This window comes from Mirounga angustirostris, unplaced genomic scaffold, assembly GCF_029215605.1.
Source record: "Mirounga angustirostris isolate CCGP_5_RB_7025 unplaced genomic scaffold, mMirAng1.0.hap1 SCAF_5, whole genome shotgun sequence".
Taxonomy (NCBI): domain Eukaryota; kingdom Metazoa; phylum Chordata; class Mammalia; order Carnivora; family Phocidae; genus Mirounga; species Mirounga angustirostris.
Window position 1 is genome coordinate 49,850,595 of NW_026991713.1, and position 21,784 is coordinate 49,872,378.

The following is a 21,784-nucleotide window of genomic DNA, read 5'->3' on the forward strand; positions in this document are numbered from 1 at the left end:
TGACTGCCTCACTTTCTTGGCTTGTTTAGGTTTCTACGTGCCTCTCAACAATTCTGCCCAAACTCTACTGGAGGGACACAGAACTTCCTTCACCATGATCCACTCAGAAGGTTCTCCACCAGCTCCATTTTTTTTTTTTTTTCACGGAGACATCCCTCCTAGAGCCATCCATACATTTTATGGGCTAAAATGTGTCCCCCCAAAATTCATGTTGAAATCCTAACCTGCAAGTATGTCAAAATGTGGCCATATTTGGAGATACGGTCTTTAAACAGGTAATTAAGTTCAAATGAGGTCATTGGCTCTAACCCAGTATGACTGGTGTCCTTTTAAGAAGGGAGATTACAACAGACAGGCACAAAAGGAAGACAATGTGAAGACCCAGGGAGAAGGGTCTCCTCATGACCATGTACAAGCTAAGGAGGACTCAGAAGAAACCAACCAACCAACACCTTGATTTTGGACTTAGAGCCTCCTGAACCATGATAAAATAAATTTCTATTGTTTAAGCTACCCAGACTATGGCCTGAAGCACAGACTTAAGAGGGTTGGCAGCCCCAGCCATCTAATACCTCAGTAACAATCTATATTCTTGATGGTGGCTTCCACACCGAACAGTGGGACTTCAAGTCTCCTCTTTCCACTTGAGTCCCAGAATGTGCATTGCTCTGCCTCTCTTCTCTACTGAATATATATAATAATCTAATGTTCAATGAATTTCATTTTGCAAAACATACTGAAATCATCATCATTTTATGTAGGAAACAAATTCATTATTCCAGTATTTCTCAAATTGGGGGGAAGGGGTTCAGTAAGCATTCTTGGCGATCCAAGAATTATCTCAGAATTTTTAAATTGTATTTTCATTTGGAAAACCCACCCATAACCAAGTACTGCCAACATTTAAGTGCCGAGTTTGGTTTCCAACACCACTGAAGCCTCATAGTGCCACGCCCATTCTTGGTCTCTAATGATAAGAACAGAGGTGGATTCATATGGAAGTGATATTATTGTGCCAAATAAAAATTCCAATAGTATCATGATGTACCACATGAATAATGAAAGTTTTCAGAAGTTCAAATAGGAAAGTGAGGGATTAAAATGGATTTGCCAAATTCATAAGAACCTGTGTCTTCAGTGAGATCTATATTCACATTGCAAATGGCCATTTAGTTACCAAAGAGATGTTTCCTATTAAATTAAATTATGTAATTAAATTATTGACAATTTCAATGTCATCAATTTACTGCATAAGAGCTACAGGTATAAGAAGTTTATAGTTGGTTCTAACACTAAAAGAAAAATCAACATTGAGGTCCATACGAATTTTTTTCCTTTGAAAGAGATGCAAAAATTGTAAAGTTTGAGAAATCCTCCCTCACACAGGATTTCTAAATGGTGAGTAAATGTCTTACTTACTTTACTAAATCCAAGTTTCCATGGATGTGTACCTAACATCTCTTCTAGGTCTTCCAACACCTCCTTAGAACCTGAGCTTAAGAGCCGTTTAAAGTGTCGAGGCAGAAGAACTGGAAGGAATTCCATTACTTTTGGAAACTGCAAAGCTGTCATTATACTTTTAAATGGAACTACAGGATAATAGGAAAGAACAAATCAAAACATACAAATGAGCTCACAGAACAACTGATGTGATGGACATTCTCCTGGAGCACAACCAGTTCCAAATATCCAAATCAAAGAGAGACAAATAAATTTACTTTAACCAGCAAGAAAACTGATCGTGTTATAACAAAGGATTTTGTACTGAAGTGGTTTTCATTATGTTCTTCAAATGCTTAGACAACCGCTTCTTAGCCTTCTGTTTCCTTTTGTAGACAATATAATCAGAGGAAAATTTGTGACTCTGTGATATAAAGATAAATTTAAAACTAAGCATAAAAAATAAATCATTAACATATTAACCTTTATAATCATTTTTCTGACTGTAATCATGATTCTTTTGTCATTGAAGTCATTCAGTGATATCCTGCCAAATTTATTTGATATAATTAAGAAATGAAATATTCCATTCATGTGAATGTCCAGATAACAAACCATACTAAAAAATTATTTTATACCACTTTGGACTGAAATCTTTCCAAAATGGAATACTCATATTCTTAACTTTCTCCTCTGCCTTTTTTTTTTTTTTCCTAAGATTTCTTATTTATTTGACAGAGAGAGCAAGAGAGGGAGAGCACAAGCACGGGGAGTGGCAGGCAGAGGGAGAGGGAGAAGCAGGCTCCCTGCTGAGCAGGGACTCAATCCCAGGACCCTGGGATCATGACCTAAGCCGAAGGCAGCCACTTAACCAACTGAACCACACAGGCGCCCCTCTCTTCTCCCTTCTTAAACAGAATAATAATTGGAACTGAATAGTTAAAAACTGAACTTTTTCGGGGTGCCTGCGTGGCTCAGTCGTTAAGCGTCTGCCTTCGGCTCAGGTCATGATCCCAGGGTCCTGGGATCGAGCCCCGCATCAGGCTCCCTGCTCGGCGGGAAGCCTGCTTCTCCCTCTCCCACTCCCCCTGCTTGTGTTCCCTCTCTCACTCTGTCTCTCTCTGTCAAATAAATAAATAAAATCTTAAAAAAAAAAAAACACCGAACTTTTTCTTAATGACTCAAGGTAATCCCATGCACACAAAAGTTAGAGAGAGGGGTGGCTGGGTGGCTCAGTCATTAAGCATCTGCCTTCGGCTCAGGTCATGGTCCCAGGGTCCTGGGATCGAGCCCCACATCGGGCTCCCTGCTCGGGCTCCCTGCTCAGCGAGAAGTTTCTACCTCCCCCACACACAAGCAGGGGGAGTGGGGGAGAGTTTCTACCTCCCCCACTCCCCCTGCTTGTGTTCCCTCTCTTGCTGTGTCTCTCTCTGTCAAATAAATAAATAAAATCTTAAAAAAAAAAACGGTAGAGAGAAACACAGTTTTAGAGCTGGGGAGGAACTAAAAGGGGCTTAAAGATCATCTCACCCAACCTCTCCACCGTAATGATGAGGAACCTGGAAATTATAATGACAAACCCAAAAGCAATAGAAACACATTTTCAAAAACAGATTTTAAAAAAGAATAGTATGCCAAGATACTATAGTGGTGATATCTTAAACACACTAGTCATTAAGTATTTCAATTACAATAAAACTGGATGATAAAATCACACCTACTTGTGTTTTCCACAGGGAGCCACATCTCGTTTTCTGGTAGAGACTCTTCCTGTTCATTCTGTGTAGACTTTTTTTGACCATTCCTTCCAGTTTCCTTTTGGAAAGTTCTTAATGTTTCCCTAAGATTTTCAAAGTTGAGGTTTTTAAAGCTTGATACAGCATTTACCCATGCTAAAAATTTATTTATATAATCACTGGGGAAATTACAGTCTTTAAGAAACAGGGAACAGATGTGTTTTTGATTTGGTGGTGACATATCAGACTGTAAAAAGTAAGATGGAAATCCTTGAACTTGATAGCTCCTTGATCCCATAGGTTTCACTTGCACCTTCACTCGCCACCAAGGACCCGTTACTGGAAAACGTCCAAACACGTCACATTGCTCTTGAGTGTTTTCATCAGAAATTACAACTTTAAAAAAAAAGTTAATTTAAGACATTTTAAAACCTCTTTTTCAATGTTTCACCAAATCTTCCACTCTCTTTATTCCCCCCACAGCACCCTGTATAGATGTTTATTAGGGTATCTACATTCCACTTACCTGTTTATCAGTCTCCCTCTACTGTGCTGTAAGCTCTCTAGATTAAGACAATGTTTCACTTGTCCTTGTATTCCAAGAGGTAAGTATGGTACATGGCAAGTCTGTTGTTTCTCTTCTAAAAACAGTCATCTCTCTGCTACTCTGACCTAAGCCAAAAATGACCTTCATGCAATTTCTAAAAAATGCCATGGTCCCTCCCACCACAGGGCCTTTGCACAAGCTGTTCCATCTGCCTCAAATGTTCTCTTCCTTACTGTTTGCCCCCATTTTCTACAGACCTCTAAATTTAATTGTCGCTTCCTCAGGAAAGTCTTCCCTGAATCTCAAGATTATAACCTCTCATAGCACTACTTATTATTCCTTCTATGAACTAAGTAATATTACAGTTACTTCTGTAATTATTTAAAGAATGTGTGTTTAATTCACCAAAGAACAAGCTCCATTAAGACAGAAACCTCATTATCTTATCTCTCCCAGGTATCCCCCCTGGCAACAAACACCACCATGCTTGGACCAAGGTATCCAGTCACTAATACTTTTAGGATAAATGACTAAACCCTTACAAATACTTGAAAACTTTCTGTCTAAACTTGCGCTGCCCACTCACATGTGACTACTTAAACTTAAATTAGTTAAAATTAAACAAAATTTAAAATTCAGCTCCTCAGTTGCTCTAGCTGCATTTCACGTTCCCAATTCCCACCAGCTATAGGTGGCTATTGTACTGGACAGCGCAAACATAGAACAATGCCATCAGCACAGAACATTCTACTGGTCTTACCACTAAAATTTTCTTAAATATCAGTCACAATGTCCACATAACAGGTATTATGTATAGCGCAGGAAACTACACAAGATAAACGCACATCACAACGTTATTCACACAAAGTTAATGAATCCACAACGCCTTGAGGTGTTTCTTGTGTGTGCGTGTATTTTCTAAGTAGCTGAAAAATAAATATTTGACTCCAAGCAGGATAGGAAAATAGTTGAAAAGTCTAATTCTGGGTGTGAATACAGGCTCGACATCCAACTGTTCCCTCGACTATAAAAATAAAACTACGTCAAAGACTTGTGAACATCAAATGAGATAACACACGTTGAGCACAAGCTTAACACATGGTATTACTCAAGTCACTGCTACTGTATTATATTTATATAATCTCATCCTAGGTAGGATGAAACAGCGAGGCCATCCCAAAAAATGTCTGTTAGCAGCAATGGGCGCCTTACTTAGGACAAGGCCTGAACGGGAAACACTTCATCCTCCAATCCCATCCCCTCCGGGCAGAGGGCTTCCTCACCGCGAAGGCGCCCCGGGAGGGTGCCCGCCTTTACGCCCCCACTGCAGAGCTCCTCGGCATCGACAAACTCCAGGTCTTCATCCTCCTCCACGTCCTCCTTCAGACAGTCATCGTCCTCCTCCACCAAGTCCTTGGGTGGGAGCAAAGGTCCCTGCAGCTCGCGCAAGTGCTGACTCAAAAATGCCATCTTGTTCCCCTGCAACTCTCCCCAAATTCCGGAAAACCCGGGCAAGGTACACGGCCACGACCAGCCAATCAGCTCCGAAAATTAAGAACTTCCGGGAACGCCCCCACAGCGGCCTGCGCGTGCGGAGGGGCGGGGCAGCGGCGAAGCTCCGCCCCAAGGCTCCCGTGGGAGGCGGGGATGAGACTCCGCAGGGGCGGGATGAGGGCGGGGCGATTGGGGGTTGGAGAAGAGCGTGCGCGCACGGCAACCAGATGTGAGGGTCCGAGCGGTGCCTGGTCTTAACCCGCCCGCTGGGCAGCGTCAGGTGTAGCACCCGCAGAACCTCTAGCACTTCCGGAGAGAGAAACTTGAGGGAAGGCCATGTCTAGTGAGCCTAGAGAGCCCGGAAAAGCAAGCCCTCTCCAACACCCTAAAACGAAAACCCAGATGCCCTTCAGGACAACCGGCCACCACCCAAAGCACAGAACAGCGAATCTCCAGTCGGGAGACCCGTTTACTCCTGACTGCTTTTGTCCTCCGTTTCCTTAAGGAGTTGAATTTATATCATCAAAGGCTCTTGTTCAAGGTACAGTTCTCTAGGCACCATTCCATACGCACTGTATCGAGATCTAGGACAGAGACCCAGGATTCTGTCTCTTTAATGCACGTCCCAGGTTGTCTATTTTGATGTTCAGCCAGGTTTGGGAACTGCTGGATAACATGACATTCAAAGTCTTTTTCATCTTTTCCTCTGTGAGAACAAACTGGTCTCCCAAGCTTCTTTAAGCTGGACAACCACCTGCTCACAGTGGGGCAAAAAAGCATCTATTTATAGCCAAGAGTATAGAGGGGGACTGGGAAAGGGAAATAGAAGAGAATCACAGTGACTTTAAAAAGTTATTCTGGAGCCATGGTTCCCACACATGCTGGGGATACTATTTGAAAGCCTTGTTACTCTTTGGGGAACACCATAAAGTATATCACTACCTTACTACTTTTATACTGTTTATTATGAAATCACTCTATTAATAATAAACCCAAAATAACTAAGCAGACGCTGTTTGCTAAATCGCAAAGCATTTTATAATAGATTCTAATATACATAAACAACAGCCAGTGCCAAAGGTTTAAGAAGAATCTATAGGAGAAAATACTAAAATTGATTTTTCCGTTTGGGTACAAGTATCTCCTTGTGTTGCTTTTAGAAAAACTATGTTGCAGCTCACAAAACACGGGTGTTGCCAAGGATCCTCTATGTGAGCTTGAATTCCTTCCTTAACACTCCCAATGGCTACTGTTTCCACCACAACGCTGAATCTGCCCTGTCATACTACTGGTCTCTTTGTTGCTAAATCCAGTGGCTACCTTCTTGCTTGTGTCTTGCCTCACCTCTTAACGATATTTAACATTGGTAACTATTTTCTTCCTGTAACACTTTGTTCCCCGGCTTTCATGACTTGTGTTCTCAGGTTTTCCTCCTACCTCTCTAGCCATGGATAGTTTCTTTGGGTTCCTCTGCTATCCTCTTAAGTACTAGGATTCCCCAGGGTTCCATCCTGAGCACCTTCTCACTCTGTAATCCTCCCCTCAGTCATCTTTCACCTACTCTCTCATCTACATGCTAATGACTCCTAACCTGATCTGCAAACCAGTGCCCACAACCGCCTATTAGATACCACTCCTGGATGGCCCATGGCTACTTCAGACTCAGCGTGTCAAAACTGAAGGTGTCTGCTGCCCAAATCCAGGTCACTTATGTGTGTCTATATAGGATGTTCTTGATACCAACTCGGTGATTTGGGCACAAGACTCCAGAAGTTAAGCTGCTGTTTATAACTCAACTGCATTTTTCTAAGTAGAGTAAGTGAGGATTCAGGATGGTGAGAACTTTGCTTCTTTACCTATTGTTTCTTCACTTAAAAAAAAAAATGTTAACAATTCTATGTTCCTGAATACGATTTTTACCGTTTTTACCCAGCAAGCAACAGTACTCAAATCTGGCTGTGCATCAAAATCATTTGGGATGTTTCTAAAAATGAGAGTCCTGGATCTACCCTGAAGGTACATTTCCACAAACGCAAAACAACACAGACATGAGGTTATTCACTGTGTAGTGAATTTTGTAGTGGCAAATGATTGGAAACAGCAGAAATGTGTTTAAGATACTTATTGAATAGACTATGGCATATCCACACAAGAGAATATTCTTCAGTAATTTTAAAAACGAAAGAAAGAGGAAAATCTCTATGAACTGATAGGGAGTGGTTTTCAAGATATATTAAATAAGAAAAAGCAAAAACAGTGCATATAGTTTTATTTATGTGTATGTGGGTATGCTTGTTTTGGGGAAAAGGAAGGATGGAAGGAAAGGAGGAAGGAAGGAAGGAAAAGAAACACAGGAGAGATAAACCCAGAAATTAATTAAAATAGTTACCTCAGGTACAATGGAAACAAGATAGAGGAGACGAGGATGGGAACAAGATCTCTGAGTTTAACTTTTTATAATGGTTTTGACTTCTGAACCATGCAAATGTTTCATATATTCAAAAATAAACCAAAAGGAAACCTAAAATTGAACACAAACAGACAAATCAAAGAGTCTCTCAAATGTATAACATAATCTGTCAGGGAAAATAATTACATCAAGTTACTTTTGAATACTTCAAATAAGTATTTTAAGTTACTCTGACTATATACCTTTAGTAGGGTATATGCTGAGGACAAAAGAGCTAAAGTAATCCTTTAAAAAAAAGATTTTATTTATTTATTTGACAGAGAGAGACACAGTGAGAGAGGGAACACAAGCAAGGGGAGTGGGAGAGGGAGAAGCAGGCTTCCCGCTGAGCAGGGTACCTGACTTGGGGCTCAATCCCAGGACCCTTAACAACTGAGCCACCCAGGTGCCCCTTTATAAAGTAATCTTAAACTTCACCACACACTATGGTTAATGTTAGTTTTAATAATGTTATTACAATTTTGAAATTACATGTTGTAGGATAAAGCAAATAAGAAAATGTCTTTATGTTTCATCAAATGAAGGTTTTTAATGTACATGAAAAGAAATCAAACAAGAGAAACTCCTACAATATTAAACTTGAATTAGAAACATCAATATGATCTTTTGATTTCTTAAAATATGTTTTCTAGTTCTGTCTACCAAGAGGGCCTGAAAATAATGTCACTCCAGTAACTCTGATCATATCTACCACCATGATCTTGGTTTTGGAATACCATTTCTCATTCAAAGAAATGGAGGCTTCTTAAGGAACGGCAGTTTCTACCTCTAAAACAAGGAAAATACAAGGCAGACCTGGGACTTCTTGTACCAGATGGCAAGGAAGCCCTCAAAAACCAATGGGGTTATGATGAAAGGATTCAGGAGCCAGCTTGAAGGGACTTCCTCTAGCCAAATTTAGGGAAATTTGAGTATCAAAAAGAATAATTACTGCACTTGATTGTAACACACTGAGTACATAAAAAGTGATGTGGAGGCACCAGGTGGCTCATTCAGTTAAGAGGTTAAGCATCTGACTCTTGGTTTTGGTTCAGGTCATGATCTCCAGGTCCAGAGATCTAGCACAGCACTGGCTCCCCATGCTCAGAGGGAGTCTCCTTCCCCTCTCCCTCTCCCCCTCCCCTCCCCCACACACTCTGTCTCTCTCTGAAATAAATAAATCTTTTTTTTTTAAGGGATGTGTCCATTGTGATACTCACTAAAAACAAAAAAACCTTTTTAAGGAAGAAAGAAAGAAAAAAAGAAAAAGAAAAGGAAGAAAAGAATGCCAGGTAAGAAATTTAAAAAGAAATTCTTAAAATATAAAACACCGTTTTGCAATCCCTGACATAACTGATTCAAGGGAGGACCATCAAAGGACACTAAAACCATTAAGTGAAAAGTCAGTGGGAAACCATGGCTCAATAGTATCGTGGCTATCCTAGATTACAAATGGCAAAGGAAAAAATGTACTTTTACAATGAAGATCTTTGTCAGTCACCCCTTAATTAGGTGTCAAATTTAGTGTCATTAATGAGACAAACTGATGTTCTGTTTCTCGAGGTATGATGTACATAAAATCAGCTATGAAGGATTCTTGCCAAAAACATTTAACCTGACTTTTTTTCAAGATTTTATTTATTTATTTGACAGAGAGAGAGAGAGAGAGAGAGAGCTAGAGAGGGAACACAAGCAGGGGGAGTGGGAGAAGGAGAAGCAGACTCCTGGCCGAGCAGGGAGCCCGATGCGAGGCTCGATCCCAGGACCAAGGGATCATGACCTGAGCCGAAGCCAGACGCTTAATGACTGAGCCACCCAGGTGCCCCTAACCTGATTTTAATTAAGGCTCTACACCAGCATTATCCAATAAAAATAAAATGTGAACTACATATGTAATTTAAAAATTTCTAGTAGCCACATTAAAAAAAGAAACAGGTACCATTAATTTTAATGATGCATTTTATTTAATCTAATATATCCAAAACATTTTTACTTCCACATGGTAATCAACATAAAAATCACTAATGAAATATTTTACACTCTTGTTTTCATGCTAAATCTTTGAAATCTGGTGTATATTTTACCCTTATAGCACATCTTAGACTAGCCACATTTCAAGTGCCCAGTAGCTATACGTGCCTGCCTGACTACCATATTGGACAGCACATTTCCAGATCTAATTTCCAACTTGCCTGCAATCCAAGAGACTGAGGTACAAACTAAATAATACCATGAGGAAACAGAAAGATCTAGAAAGTCAGAAAACTGTTTTGTAAAGGGTCAGATAGTAAATATTTTAGGTTTTGCAGGCCATATGGCCTTTATCACATAATTCTCCTACCACCTCCTCCTCCTCCCTTTCCTTCTTTCTCCTCTTTCTCTTTTTTTACAACCCTTTAAAAATATAGAAACTATTCTTAGCCCTAGTGCTGTACAAAAATAGGCCATAGTATGTGTAACTTGATCTGGCATGTGTGACATTCTCTGAGACAACTGACCTGGATTTTCCAGAAAGTCAGTGTCATGGGGGAAACAGTGGGGAAGAACAAGAGGGATTCCAGGATTGACATGAGGCCAGTAGCTGAAGTCAAGAGCATAAGAAATAGGTACAAGATGAAGCTCTAGAGCTGGGCTGGAGCCAGAACACACAGTACTTTGAGAGGTCACAATAAGGGTAATGAGAAGCCACAGAAGTTTTTAAAAGGCTTAACCATTTTCTCCTGAAACCAAGGCTATTCATCTCAAACTAATCAAGCTCTCATTTCAATGTACCCTTGAAATCTATCCTAGGAAAACCTTGTTAAATAAATCAATCTAAATCACGAAGTAAAGAATTTTCAGTATCTCATTCATACTGCTTCTCATGTGGAAGTTTTTTTGTTGTTGTTTTTTTCCCCATGTTAAATATAATGTGTCTTCTGGTTATTTTGGAAATGTATTTGTTTTGGAATGCCTGGATGGTATCAAGGCAGGTAACTGTGAAGTTATCGTTAGTAAAACCTAAACATTTTATCAGGAGAGCAGGGAGGGAATAAGGAAGGGTTAGTGACCTGTTTAATTAATGTGATGAAGGAAAGCATGCAATTAATGTGAAGTCATGATAAGGATGGTTTCGCAGTTATACGAAAGCACTTCAGATGAATTTATCCTGATGAGTGTTTTGAATTAGCATTTTGTCTCTTTTGTTTGTTAAATTAATGTCTGAAGGGGAATGGTAGAATCATAACAAGAAATGAGTTAAATAATAGGATAACCGAAAAGATTGGTAATTATATACAGAGCAGAAATTATAGTAAAAATGTGTTCAATTTCATTCAGTCAACAGAGAGGCATGTGTATGGCATGTAGTACTCTCGTCACCTGATACCTGGTTCCCCTCTCATTCTAGGCACACAATAGGACTGTACTTTCCTGAAGTTAGTCATGGCCATCTGACCTGCTTTGGCCAATGAAATAAGAGCAACATGTCCCTTCAAGGTGGAAGTATTTGACTGTGGGTGCTCAGCTCTCTATCCTTAATTATTCCTTACCTTGATGATTGTGGGAGTGTGAGGTGCAACAGTGAGCCATCATATAATGGACAACTGCCCTGGAGAGTTCTGTAGGCCTACAGTAAACTTTGAGTAAGTAAGAATAAATCTTGGTTGTGTTAATCCGCTGAGATTATGGAGTTGTTTGTCTTATCAGCAGAACCTAGCCTATCCTTCCTGATTTAAGACTGATTGTATACTAGATGGTTGTGCTGGTGGGCACAGTGAGAGACATAAGGAAACAGTTATAGCCCTTGCCAAAAAAGTTCCTGCAAATTAGTTAAAGTATGTAGATTGGGAGTTAATGGGCCAAGGGGCTAGAAAACTGCACTGGAGGCATGATTCAGTGGAGTTTTAAATGCTGAAACACTGAGACAACATTGTACAGTAGGAAAATGAATTTAAGGAAGTATAAAGCCCTACCCACAAAGAGCTGATATCTAGTTCCATAATTCTCCAACCAGGAATCCAGACTCTTAGAAGTTAAGTAGTGAAAAAAAAAAAAAAGTTAAGTAGTGATATACCAAAAAGGGACAAAAAGACTGAAGATAAAAGGCTTTGGGGAGTGTCTAGTTAACTCATGCTATATTATTTAATATGTAAGATATGTCTTTATATATGTATTTATTTTTTTTTAAGATTTTGTGTATTTATTTGAGAGAGAGAATGAGAGAGAGAGAGAGCATGAGAGGGGGCAGGGTCAGAGGGAGAAGCAGACTCCCCGCTGAGCAGGGAGTCCGATGCGGGACTCGATCCTGGGACTCCAGTATCATGACCTGAGCCTAAGGCAGTCGCTTAACCAATTCAGCCACCCAGGCACCCTATACATATATATTTTAAATGATGTATAGAGGGGTGCCTGGGTGGCTCAGTCAGTTAAGTGGCCAACACTTGATTTCAGCTCAGGTCACTGATCTCAGGGTCCTGGGATCGAGCCCTGCGTCTGGTTCTGCACTCAGCAAGGAGTCTGCTTGAGTTTCTCCCTCTCCCTCTGCCCCTTCCCTGGCTCACAAGCTCTCTCGCTCTCTCTCAAGTAAATAAATCTTTAAAAAAATGATATATAGAATGAAAAATTGACATAAATTTTAAGGTAAAAGATACAAGTAATTTTCCCTCTGAGGAGACAGATTGGTAATACCGTAAGATCCCATGAAGCCTTCGTGCCCTCTTCTTTGCCACATGGGTACCTCAGTGGAAATATTGATGTAATTAATTGCCACTGATGTTAAGCCCTTCTCTCTCAATGTTACAAAGTAACGGCCTCAGTTACCTCAATTACAGTTCAATTTAGTCTGCATTATTATGTAAGTTTTTACTCAAGCTAAAATATTTGTGGGGCTAAATCCATGCCCTTATGTTTCTGTTTCAGTATATAAGTTTTTAAGTTATAGGAGAATATGTTGATTAAAAAAATTATTGCTTTCTTAAATATATTTTCTAGAGCCTCCTTTCCTAACAAATAGGCAAGGTAAGCACTAAAGCAAAAGCAGATCAACTCTGCTACCACAGAGGTATGATGCTGCAGATTGATCCCTCATTGGCCATCTTGGTCTTTATTTGTTAGGCATGTTATGGAAATTACTGATCTCATTCTGTATAATAAGTGAAAAAAAGCAGCAAAAGTTTGGAAAGTATTAGTGAGAAAAGCAAATGGTTACACCTCATTTATTCAGTCAGTACATATTTGAGGACAATTACTGTTCTGGGCACAAGAGAATAACAGTGAACAGAACAAGTCCTTGCATATTCTAGTGGAAGGAGATAGACAAAGAGCAAATAAATATAAATATCAAGTGGTGATGAATACGAGGGGCTAAAATAAAAGAGATCAAGGGGAGAGAGGATGACTGGACTAGAGGTTTGTTATTTCAGATAACGGTGATTGATGGAAATAGAGGCAGAGATATTATTAAACTGACATTGATGAGATAGTGTGTTATATTGGCTCTGGGATGAATTATTGAATGGAAGAAAGGCACACCGAGGAGCAAGTGAAAAATGTAGCGCTTATGCAATCCCTAATCAGCAAAAGATGAAGAAGACTGACTTCATGGACTGGAAATCTAATTGAGCATTCCACAGGGTCAGCCTGGTTGCAGAAGTCAGACTGCCTTCAGATTAGCAGGTGTGTTTTCCTGGGCTCATTTTAAATGGCTGGAAAATCCCCTGCATTTGTGAGAAGATCCTGCATATGACGCATACTTCTGGCCAAAGACAGGGAAAAAAAATCACCCAGCTTATGAAGCATTAGAAAAAATTAAGATACAAAGAACTAGATTGGAATGATAAGGAGCAAAAAGCTAAGGAATGAGTAGCATGCAGGAAGAGAAGTACACTGAGGATAAAGCAATCATATGCAGGGTAGTAGAAAAAAGAATTTGAAAATTCTCCTGAAAAAAAAAAAAAAGCCATAACGTTCTAACAACAGCTCATTTTACCCAATGGCTTATTTCATTCAGGGATATAAAATCTGTGAGATTCCAGGGGCACCTGGGTGGCTCAGTTGGTTAAGCGTCTGCCTTCAGCTCAGGTCATGATCCCAGGGTCCTGGGATCGAGCCCTGCATCGGACTCCCTGCTCAGCGGGGAGCCTGCTTCTCCCTCTCCTCCCAGCTCGTTTCTCTCTCTAGCTATCTCTGTCTCTCTCTCTCTCTCTCTCAAGTAAATAAATAAAAAAACATTTTTAAAAAATCTGTGAAATTCCATTTTTAATAGAAGAAAACAGAATTTGGAGTGGGCACAGAAAATGTTTTCACACTGAGAAAAATAGAACATTTATGTATTTTTATCTTCTCCTTTTATTTATGAACAAGAATAATAGCTAATTTTGAGTGCTTATGATGTGTCAACCATGAAGTGCTTTTAGTGAATGAACTCATTGACTCTTCCCAACTGTGAAGTAGGTACCAATAAAATGTCCAATTGCCTTGTGAGGAACCCGCTGTGAGGAGGTTCTATAACTGGCTTAAGGTTGGAAGTGGCCCAGCCAGGATTTGAACCCAGGTGGTGTCATCAATAAGTGATAAATAACTCAAATTGTGCGGAGGCTTCTTATTTTTCACATAGCTGCTGGATCAACCTGTAAGAACTCCATACTCAGTGGTTTAAGATCAATAGTCCACATGGGAGAAATGAGTGTTCTTTACTTCTCTCCCGGCTAGCTTTGTTTGGGGAGGATTATTGTTGGCTGACACCTTCCCCATAATATTTGACCACTACTTCATATTTTGAGAAAAACCACTTCCTTACAGCTCCCACATTGCTCTTAAAAAAGCTTCACCTATTACCTCTTTGTTAAATTGTATCATTGCCAAATGATGGAGGTAAGCACAGGGTTTGAGCTATGTCTGTAGTGGGGGGGATTCACCTAAAAAGATGACACTCAGCTATTAGAACATCTAATTAATCCCTAAGTTGTGTCTATTCTTCCTCTTCCTTTATTCTTTTTAAAGATTTTATTTATTTGAGAGAGAGAAACCAAGCAGCGGTAGGGGCAGAGGGAGAGGGAGAAGCAGACTCCTCGCTGAGCAGGGAGCCCAATGCGGGACTCGATCCCAGGACCCCAAGATCATGACCCGAGCCAAAGGCAGATGCTTAATTGACTGAGCCACCCAGGTGCCCCTCTTCCTTTTCCTTTAAAATGTCTCTCTCTTTTTTTTTTTAAAGATCTTTTTTTTTTTTTAAAGATTTATTTATTTTATTTATTTGAGCCAGAGAGAATGAGATAGAGAGAGAGAGCATGAGAGGGGATAGGGTCAGAGGACGAAGCAGACTCCCTGCCAAGCAGGGAGCCCGATGCGGGACTCGATCCAGGGACTCCAGGATCATGACCTGAGCCGAAGGCAGTCGCTTAACCAACTGAGCCACCCAGGCGCCCTAAAATGTCTCTTTGATTGCCCCTTCATTATGACTGTGTCACAATCAGTGCCTTTCCCAAAGTGTGTGGAGCCAAGTGCAAATACTTTTTGCAGGGCCCCTGTCTATATAAACAATTGAAGCTACCCTAAATCAGCATGCCAGGGTCATTCTGTCAGTCCAACCTCGTGTTCACACAATCCTAAAAACAAAAACAAAACAAAACACCCTGCATTTCCCAGTAAGTGTGTTTGGCTTGCCAGGTCACCCTCCCAGAACGAGGACCTAGCCGCAGAACCCCAGGATGACCGCATAAGCATGAATCATGGAGCAACTGGGGAGATCTGGTCAAGTCCATTCACTGGACAGGAGGTGGGAGATCATCCCCCCAAAAGAGAAACTGGTACTGATTGAGCCCACACGGGGCCCCTGTTCTGTCTTGATGCGCCCCAATCAGATGGATGCCAATCCAATGGCAGCCGGTCCCAGGTACCAGAAAGGGTCTAAGAAGACTAAAGGAAGTCACTTCAAAGAGTGAGCCCCCCAGACGCTTGGGGCCCTCCTTAGGAGCTCTGAGTTATGAGTCTCAAAGCTCCATCGACACCTTCCTCTGTCCCTCCTCACCTAACTCATTACAACTCTGTCCTGGTTGGCCTCACATCCTCCACTTTCTCTCCTTTTGTGTTCATTGTCCTCCTAGTGTGAACATATTATTCATATTCACTGTCTTCTTTTGTGCCGTATTCCTTCCTATTGATATTTATCATATATGAAGCCCTCAGCTGTGGTCCTCATTTAGATTATAGTCTAGATCCTAGCCCCCCTCATTGACTCAAGAACATCAGTCCAGCCATCCTCCCCTCTCTCCTGTATCATTCATTTCTCTCTCTGATGAATTATTTCCATCATCACACAACTATACCACCTTAAAAATCCTGTCTTTGTCCTCACTTCCCCTACCAGCCACCAACCCACTTCGTAGCTCTTCTGCAGCAAAACCACTTGAAAGGAATCCTTGATTCCTCTCCTGCAGTGCTAACTTGTGCTCTGCACAAAGGCATTTGGTAGAGGAGACATGGGTAGAGGCTGAAATCTAGTTCATTCTTTGTTTGCCAAGCAAAATGCTTGACACAGGACTTTGTCATTTTTGAGGAACAACATTTGAAATTGATCTGCCTTGAGGCATCACTATTTCCAACTGGCCAGCCTGAAGCAGGCTTTTTTTTTTTTTTTTTTTTAACTGATTTTGCCCAAAGGTCCTACATGTCCTCCTGGACTTTGTTGGCCCACTTCAGTCAGACTTTCCTCATAATTCCCCTGAAACTCCTCTGGTCCAAGGTCACCACGTGACATTCACATGGGTAAATCCAGTGGTTGGTGTATTTGTTTTCTATTGCTGCTGTAACAAAGTACCCCAAACTTCGTGGCTTAACACAACACAAATTTATCATCACACAGTTCTGGGGGTCAGAAATTCAAAACAGGTCAGTGGGACTGCCTTCCTTCTGGAGGCTCTAGGGGACAATGCGGTCCTTGCCACATCCCTCCAACCTCTGCTTCCACTGTCCCATCTCCTTCTCTGCCTCTGACCCCAAACCTCTTGCATCCCGCTTTTAAGGACGCTTGTGATTACATTGATCCCACCCGGACAATCGAGAATAATCTCCCCATTTCCAGATCGTTAACATGATCACATCTACCAAGTCCCTTTTGCCATGGAAGTTACCATAGTCACAGGTTCTGGGGACTAGGCTGTGAGCATTGTCGAGGGGCCCTTATCAGCCAGCTAGTTCTCAGCTGTCCCTCTCACGTGACCTGTCAGCTGTATTTGACACACTCGATCTCTCCTTCTGCCTTGGTACATTCTGGTCCCTGGTTTCTGGGACACCGCCATCTCTTGATTGTCTCCCCCTCTGGTGGCTGCTCCTTCTGAGTAGTCTCCTTTTCTGGTCTCCCCGGTTCTCCCTGAATACTCTGTCTTCGGTCTTCTCTCTACACTCTCTTCATTCGTGGTCTCCTGCCTTTACACAATGTCTAATATGCTGCGATTCTTAAATTTGTATTACTGTCTGTTCCTCTCTTTTGAACTACAAACTTGTATTTCCAACTACCTGCTCAACACCTCTCTTTAGATCACCAATACACATTTAACACTTAATATGGCCAAGTATGAATTCCTGACCTTTTCCCCCTCAAATCTGCTCCACCTAGAGTCTTCCCCATCACAATGGATGGCAACTTCATCCTCTTGGTTGCTCTAGCCACACTCTCTGGATTCATCCCTGACTCCTCTCTGTTTCCTATACCCCGTCACCAATCCATCAGCAAATTCCACTGGCCCTCCCTTCAAATATGCCCAGAATCTAACACATCTCACCATCCCCACTGCTTTCCCACTAGTCTCATCTCTGCCTTCCTTTCTGTGCTAGCTTGTTGCAATAGCCTCCTAATTGGTCTCCTGCTTCCAGTGCTGTCCCTAAAGAGCATTTCTTAATGTAAGAACCATCGTGATCCTTTAAAACAGGTCTTACTATATTACTCCTTTGCTAAAAACCCAGCGAGGACTCCATATCACACTCATGGTAAAGGCAAAAGCCTGTAATTTTCTGTGTGCTCTGCCCTGCCATCAATCTCACTGACTCTATCTCCTCCTGTTCTCCCTTTGTTCATTCTGCTTTGGCTACATTGGCCTCTTTCTTGTTCCTTGAACACATCAGTCTCAGGGCCCTTGCACGACCTGTTCCCTCTGTCTGGAATTGTCTTGCCCAGGGATCTGTGTGGCTAGCTCCCTCACCATCTTTGAGTCTTGCTCATATATTGTTTTCCCAGTGGGACTTTCCCTGTTTACTCTGCCAAAGGCCTTGATGGGAATATGAATTGCTACAACCTTTTGAAAGTAATTGCATAGTGTCTTTTAAAATATATTAACACAGGGGTGCCTGGGTGGCTCAGTCGTTAAGCATCTGCCTTCGGCTCAGGTCATGATCCCAGGGTCCTGGGATCAAGCCCTGCATCGGGCTCCTTGCTTGGCAGGAAGCCGGCTTCTCCCTCTCCCACTCCCTCTGCTTGTGTTCCCTCTCTCGCTGTGTCTCTCTCTGTCAAATAAATAAATAAATCTTTAAAAAAAATAAAATATATTAACACATCCTTTAATATAATGATGCCATTTTGGCAAATCTCTCTCATAGAAATAGAAAGTATGGAAGCACCCTGTGTAAGTTCATAGGGTTATTTATTGTACATTTTTCTTAGACCAAAAAGAAGCTAGCCACAATCTGATTGTTAATCAATAGAGAAGTGGTTGAATTAATTTTGGTAAATTATATTGAAGAGCATTCTGCAGCTATTAAAAAGAATGAAGTTAGATGGATAGTTATTAAGCCAAAGGATGGCGATGCTGGATAATTAACTGAAAGCTGCACATTGCAGAGTAATATGTAAAGTATCTTTACATTTTTAAAAAACAAAACAAAAATTCACATAATTGTCTGAAGGCCATGGGAAAAATACTAAACTGGATAAGCACTAAACTGTTAGTATCAGTTACCTGTAGGGTACGGGAATAGAGCAGGAAAATAATTGACTTTTTCTTGAAATACTTTTGTATTGTTTCATTCACTAAAATGTGTACATAATGATCCAGTAATTACAATTACTTTTTAAGTTTAAACTAAACAACTCAATAATAGCTTGCTTCCTACAACCTCACAGTCCATTTTCATTCACTTAAGCATTGGCTGATCACCTAGTGTTTCAGGCACTGTGCTAGACGAAGAGCTATAGGATGGGTAAAGCACAGTGATGGTGGTGGCAGTGGGGAGACAGGGAAGGTATGCTTGTTTTCTATCCAATATTTGCGTCTTTTAGAAGTTAAATATCTTGCCCCATTTAAAAATCAGAATATTTCGCTCCCTGCTTGGTGGGGAGTCTGCTTCTCCCTCTGACCCTCCCCCCTCTCATGTGCTCTCTCTCTCTCTCATTCTCTCTCTTTCAAATAAATAAATAAAATCTTTAAAAAAAAATCAGAATATTTCATATGAAAATTAGGCTTCTCAATTTAGAATATCTGGCAATACTGGGCTTGCATTACCTCATAGAATGCACTTAAACCACATTCTTTGGTTCCCTTTTACATGAAGCCCATTATCTCTAACTGGTCACAGTCCTCACTGTCCCCTGTTAATGGCATGTATCCCCTCTCACTTGTTTACTTCCTGTATGCATGTGATTCTCTAACTCCTGACCTCAACTAAGGAAGGGTTGTGTGAATGCAGAGGAAGCAATGAGTAAAGAGGTGTTAAGGGGACAGACTTGAGAGGGCTTGGTGACCGGTTTGCATGTGGGGGGGGGGTAGGGACAAGGAGACTTGGATGGATAATGACGTCACTATCTAAGACGTGGAACACAAGAAGAGAACCCAGTGTGTGGGAGGCTAATGGAAAAGATAAGGGCTCCATTTTGGACACTTTGAGATGTCTATGGAACATCCGGAAAAAGATATCTAGGTAACAGTTGAACATATGCATCCTAGGAAATGGTCGGAACAAAAGAGAAAGATTTGGGAGTTGAAGAGGTAGTTTTTATAGTGCCTAAAACAATGATAGTTGATGAAACTGTGCAGGGGGTGGTGGGAGTGTGAACTCTAAAGAACATTCCTTACCCGCCAGGGTGAAAGTCATCATACAAGCCAAGGACCTAAGAAAGTTTTCCAGGAGAAAAAGAATTAGCAGCTAGACATCACCGTGCATCATATCTAGTCCTTCACAACCTAATCTTAGACACAGATGGGAGTCTTGGGCTCATGTCCAAGCTTGGTGTTGGACCTTACACCAAGCTTTAAAAAAATATCTGGGCCTCAGCTACCACATCTGTAAGTAAGAAAGTTGGGCCAGGTGATGGATACCTAGCCTTTGAAGTACTAACATTCTAGGATTCTGGGAAGCCTCCTCCTCCAGCCAGTTATCAGTACTATCTGTTCATCCTGAAGCCATGCAGCTGTGTGTGTGTGTATTTCAGTTGCTTCTGTATACAGAATGATGGGGTGCCTGGGTGGCTCAGTCGTTAAGTGTCTGCCTTCGGCTCAGGTCATGATCCTTGGGTCCTGGGATGGAGCCCTGCATCGGGCTCCCTGCTTGGCGGGGAGCCTGCTTCTCCCTCTCCCATTCCCCTGCTTGTGTTGCCTGTCTCGCTGTCTCTCTCTCTGTCAAATAAATAAATAAAATCTTTAAAAAATAAAATGATATATACAGAATGATAACTGAGGCTAGATTTGGTCAGTTCTTCCTGCATGAAAAGAGGAAGCAAGCAACTGCTCCTTGAGAAGAATTTAAAGAAGACTCTACTGGGGCACCTAGGTGGCTCAGTCAGTTAAGTGTCTGCCTTCAGCTGAGGTCATGATCTTGGGGTCCTGGGATCGAGCCCCTGTTCAGCAGGGATTCTGCTTCTCCCTCTCCCTCTGCCCCCTGCCCTTGTTCTCTCTCTGTCTTGCTCTCTCTTTCTGAACAAATAAAAATCTTAAAAAAAAAAAAAGAAGCCTCTCCTGATAACTTCCCTAATTCCATAGATCAATTATAACTTACTCATGAATTTTCTTACTCTGAAGTCACTTCCAAAAGTAAATTCATAGGAATATGAGAGCAGTGATTTATAAAGGAACCAGTCGTTCTCTCCAACCTGGATCGATCACTTCTTACAGGGGAGATGGGTTCCTTTCTGGTTTCCAATGTTTTATTTACATCACAAGTTCCTTAAGGGTGAATGAAGTCTTTCTCCTACCTATTAGGCCCTCCATCAATGTGTATTGAACAAATGTGTCTCAACGTACTCAATGTTTATGTTTATCAGTTGGATTAAGAATGGATGTCTCTGCTTAATTAGAGAAAGGTACATTTAAGAAGCATAATTTCAGGAGGTCTCTAAAAAGTAAATGAACCTTGGGGAAAGGAAATGTCATAAGACAAATATGTGGAAAATGGCAGATTCTGGAATAAGAGACTTGGTTGTCATGCGAGTTGAAAGATGCTAAGATCAAGGAGGAGGGTGAAGGCAAGGTACAGCTGTCACTGTGGAGTTACACAATGGTTGCCCAATCCGTGCCCACATGCAGAGATGTCGCCCGTCTTCTTTCAGCCTTACCATCTGTTGCATTGGTTGCACAGGCAATCATGTCTCCTGCAGGAAGGGAGAGAGGAGGGATCTGTGACCCTGATCACTGCAGGTTCCGTGACAGTTTTCTCCTGCAGGGCAGACTCGAACATCGGCTGAGCTAACACGTTAGTTAATCCCCTGTGTGATGAGCACCCACGGTTGTTTTCTGTAAGCTCACCATACGCCTTCCCCATTAAATTCCTTCCAACAGGTTCCTGAGAAGGACCAAAGCCCCTTCTTTAATGTGAGGTTCATGTGCAATGGCACTTGGTAGAGTTGCCAGGTAAAATACAGGACACCCAGATCATTCGACTTCCAGATAAGCAACGAAAAGTTTCTAATGTAAGTATTCCCAGAGTTTCCTATTTCTTGTTTTTGTTTTTGTTTTTGTTTTGCCTAACCCTGACAGCCCTGCACTTTGTATTCTGTGACGTTTCTGTTTTGGAGGTTTCTGAGGGACTTCCAGCATCCCCCTCCGGGGTGCTTTTGTACCTCTGCTGCCCTCTAATGGTCACAGTTGGTCACTGGCACCAGAAAGACTGGATAGGTGGGGTTTAAAGAATTCTGAGGGAATGGGGATGAAGCAT

General features: G+C 41.4%; 1 protein-coding gene and 1 long non-coding RNA gene across 7 annotated transcripts in view; one reads left to right on the forward strand and one right to left on the reverse strand.

Annotated features, from left to right (window-relative positions):
- HELB (DNA helicase B) overlaps nt 1-5,240 on the reverse strand; it is a 38,102-nt gene extending 32,862 nt beyond the window's left edge. For 3 of the 5 annotated variants that reach the window (XM_045873023.3, XM_045873022.3, XM_064590937.1), the window contains exons 1-3: nt 5,007-5,240; nt 3,162-3,572; nt 1,420-1,589 (exon numbers count right to left, since the gene is read on the reverse strand). In XM_045873023.3, the coding sequence (XP_045728979.1) occupies nt 1,420-1,589; nt 3,162-3,572; nt 5,007-5,193 (768 nt within the window). In that variant the 5' untranslated portion in view covers nt 5,194-5,240. Of the gene's footprint in view, nt 1-1,419; nt 1,590-3,161; nt 3,573-4,935 lie in introns of all 5 variants that reach the window. The other 2 variants (XM_064590936.1, XM_064590935.1) reach the window with 2 other exon arrangements.
- A 146-nt stretch (nt 5,241-5,386) lies between these two features.
- LOC129045782 (uncharacterized) lies at nt 5,387-21,538 on the forward strand. Of its 2 annotated transcripts, XR_010411462.1 has the most exons (4): nt 5,387-5,758; nt 8,863-8,958; nt 11,055-11,289; nt 21,409-21,538. It is a non-coding gene; the product is annotated as an uncharacterized LOC129045782 (long non-coding RNA). The 2 variants fall into 2 exon arrangements; XR_008505953.2 differs by lacking the exon at nt 21,409-21,538 and having other exon boundaries at nt 5,388-5,758; nt 11,055-12,299.
- The last annotated feature ends 246 nt before the right edge of the window (nt 21,539-21,784 follow it).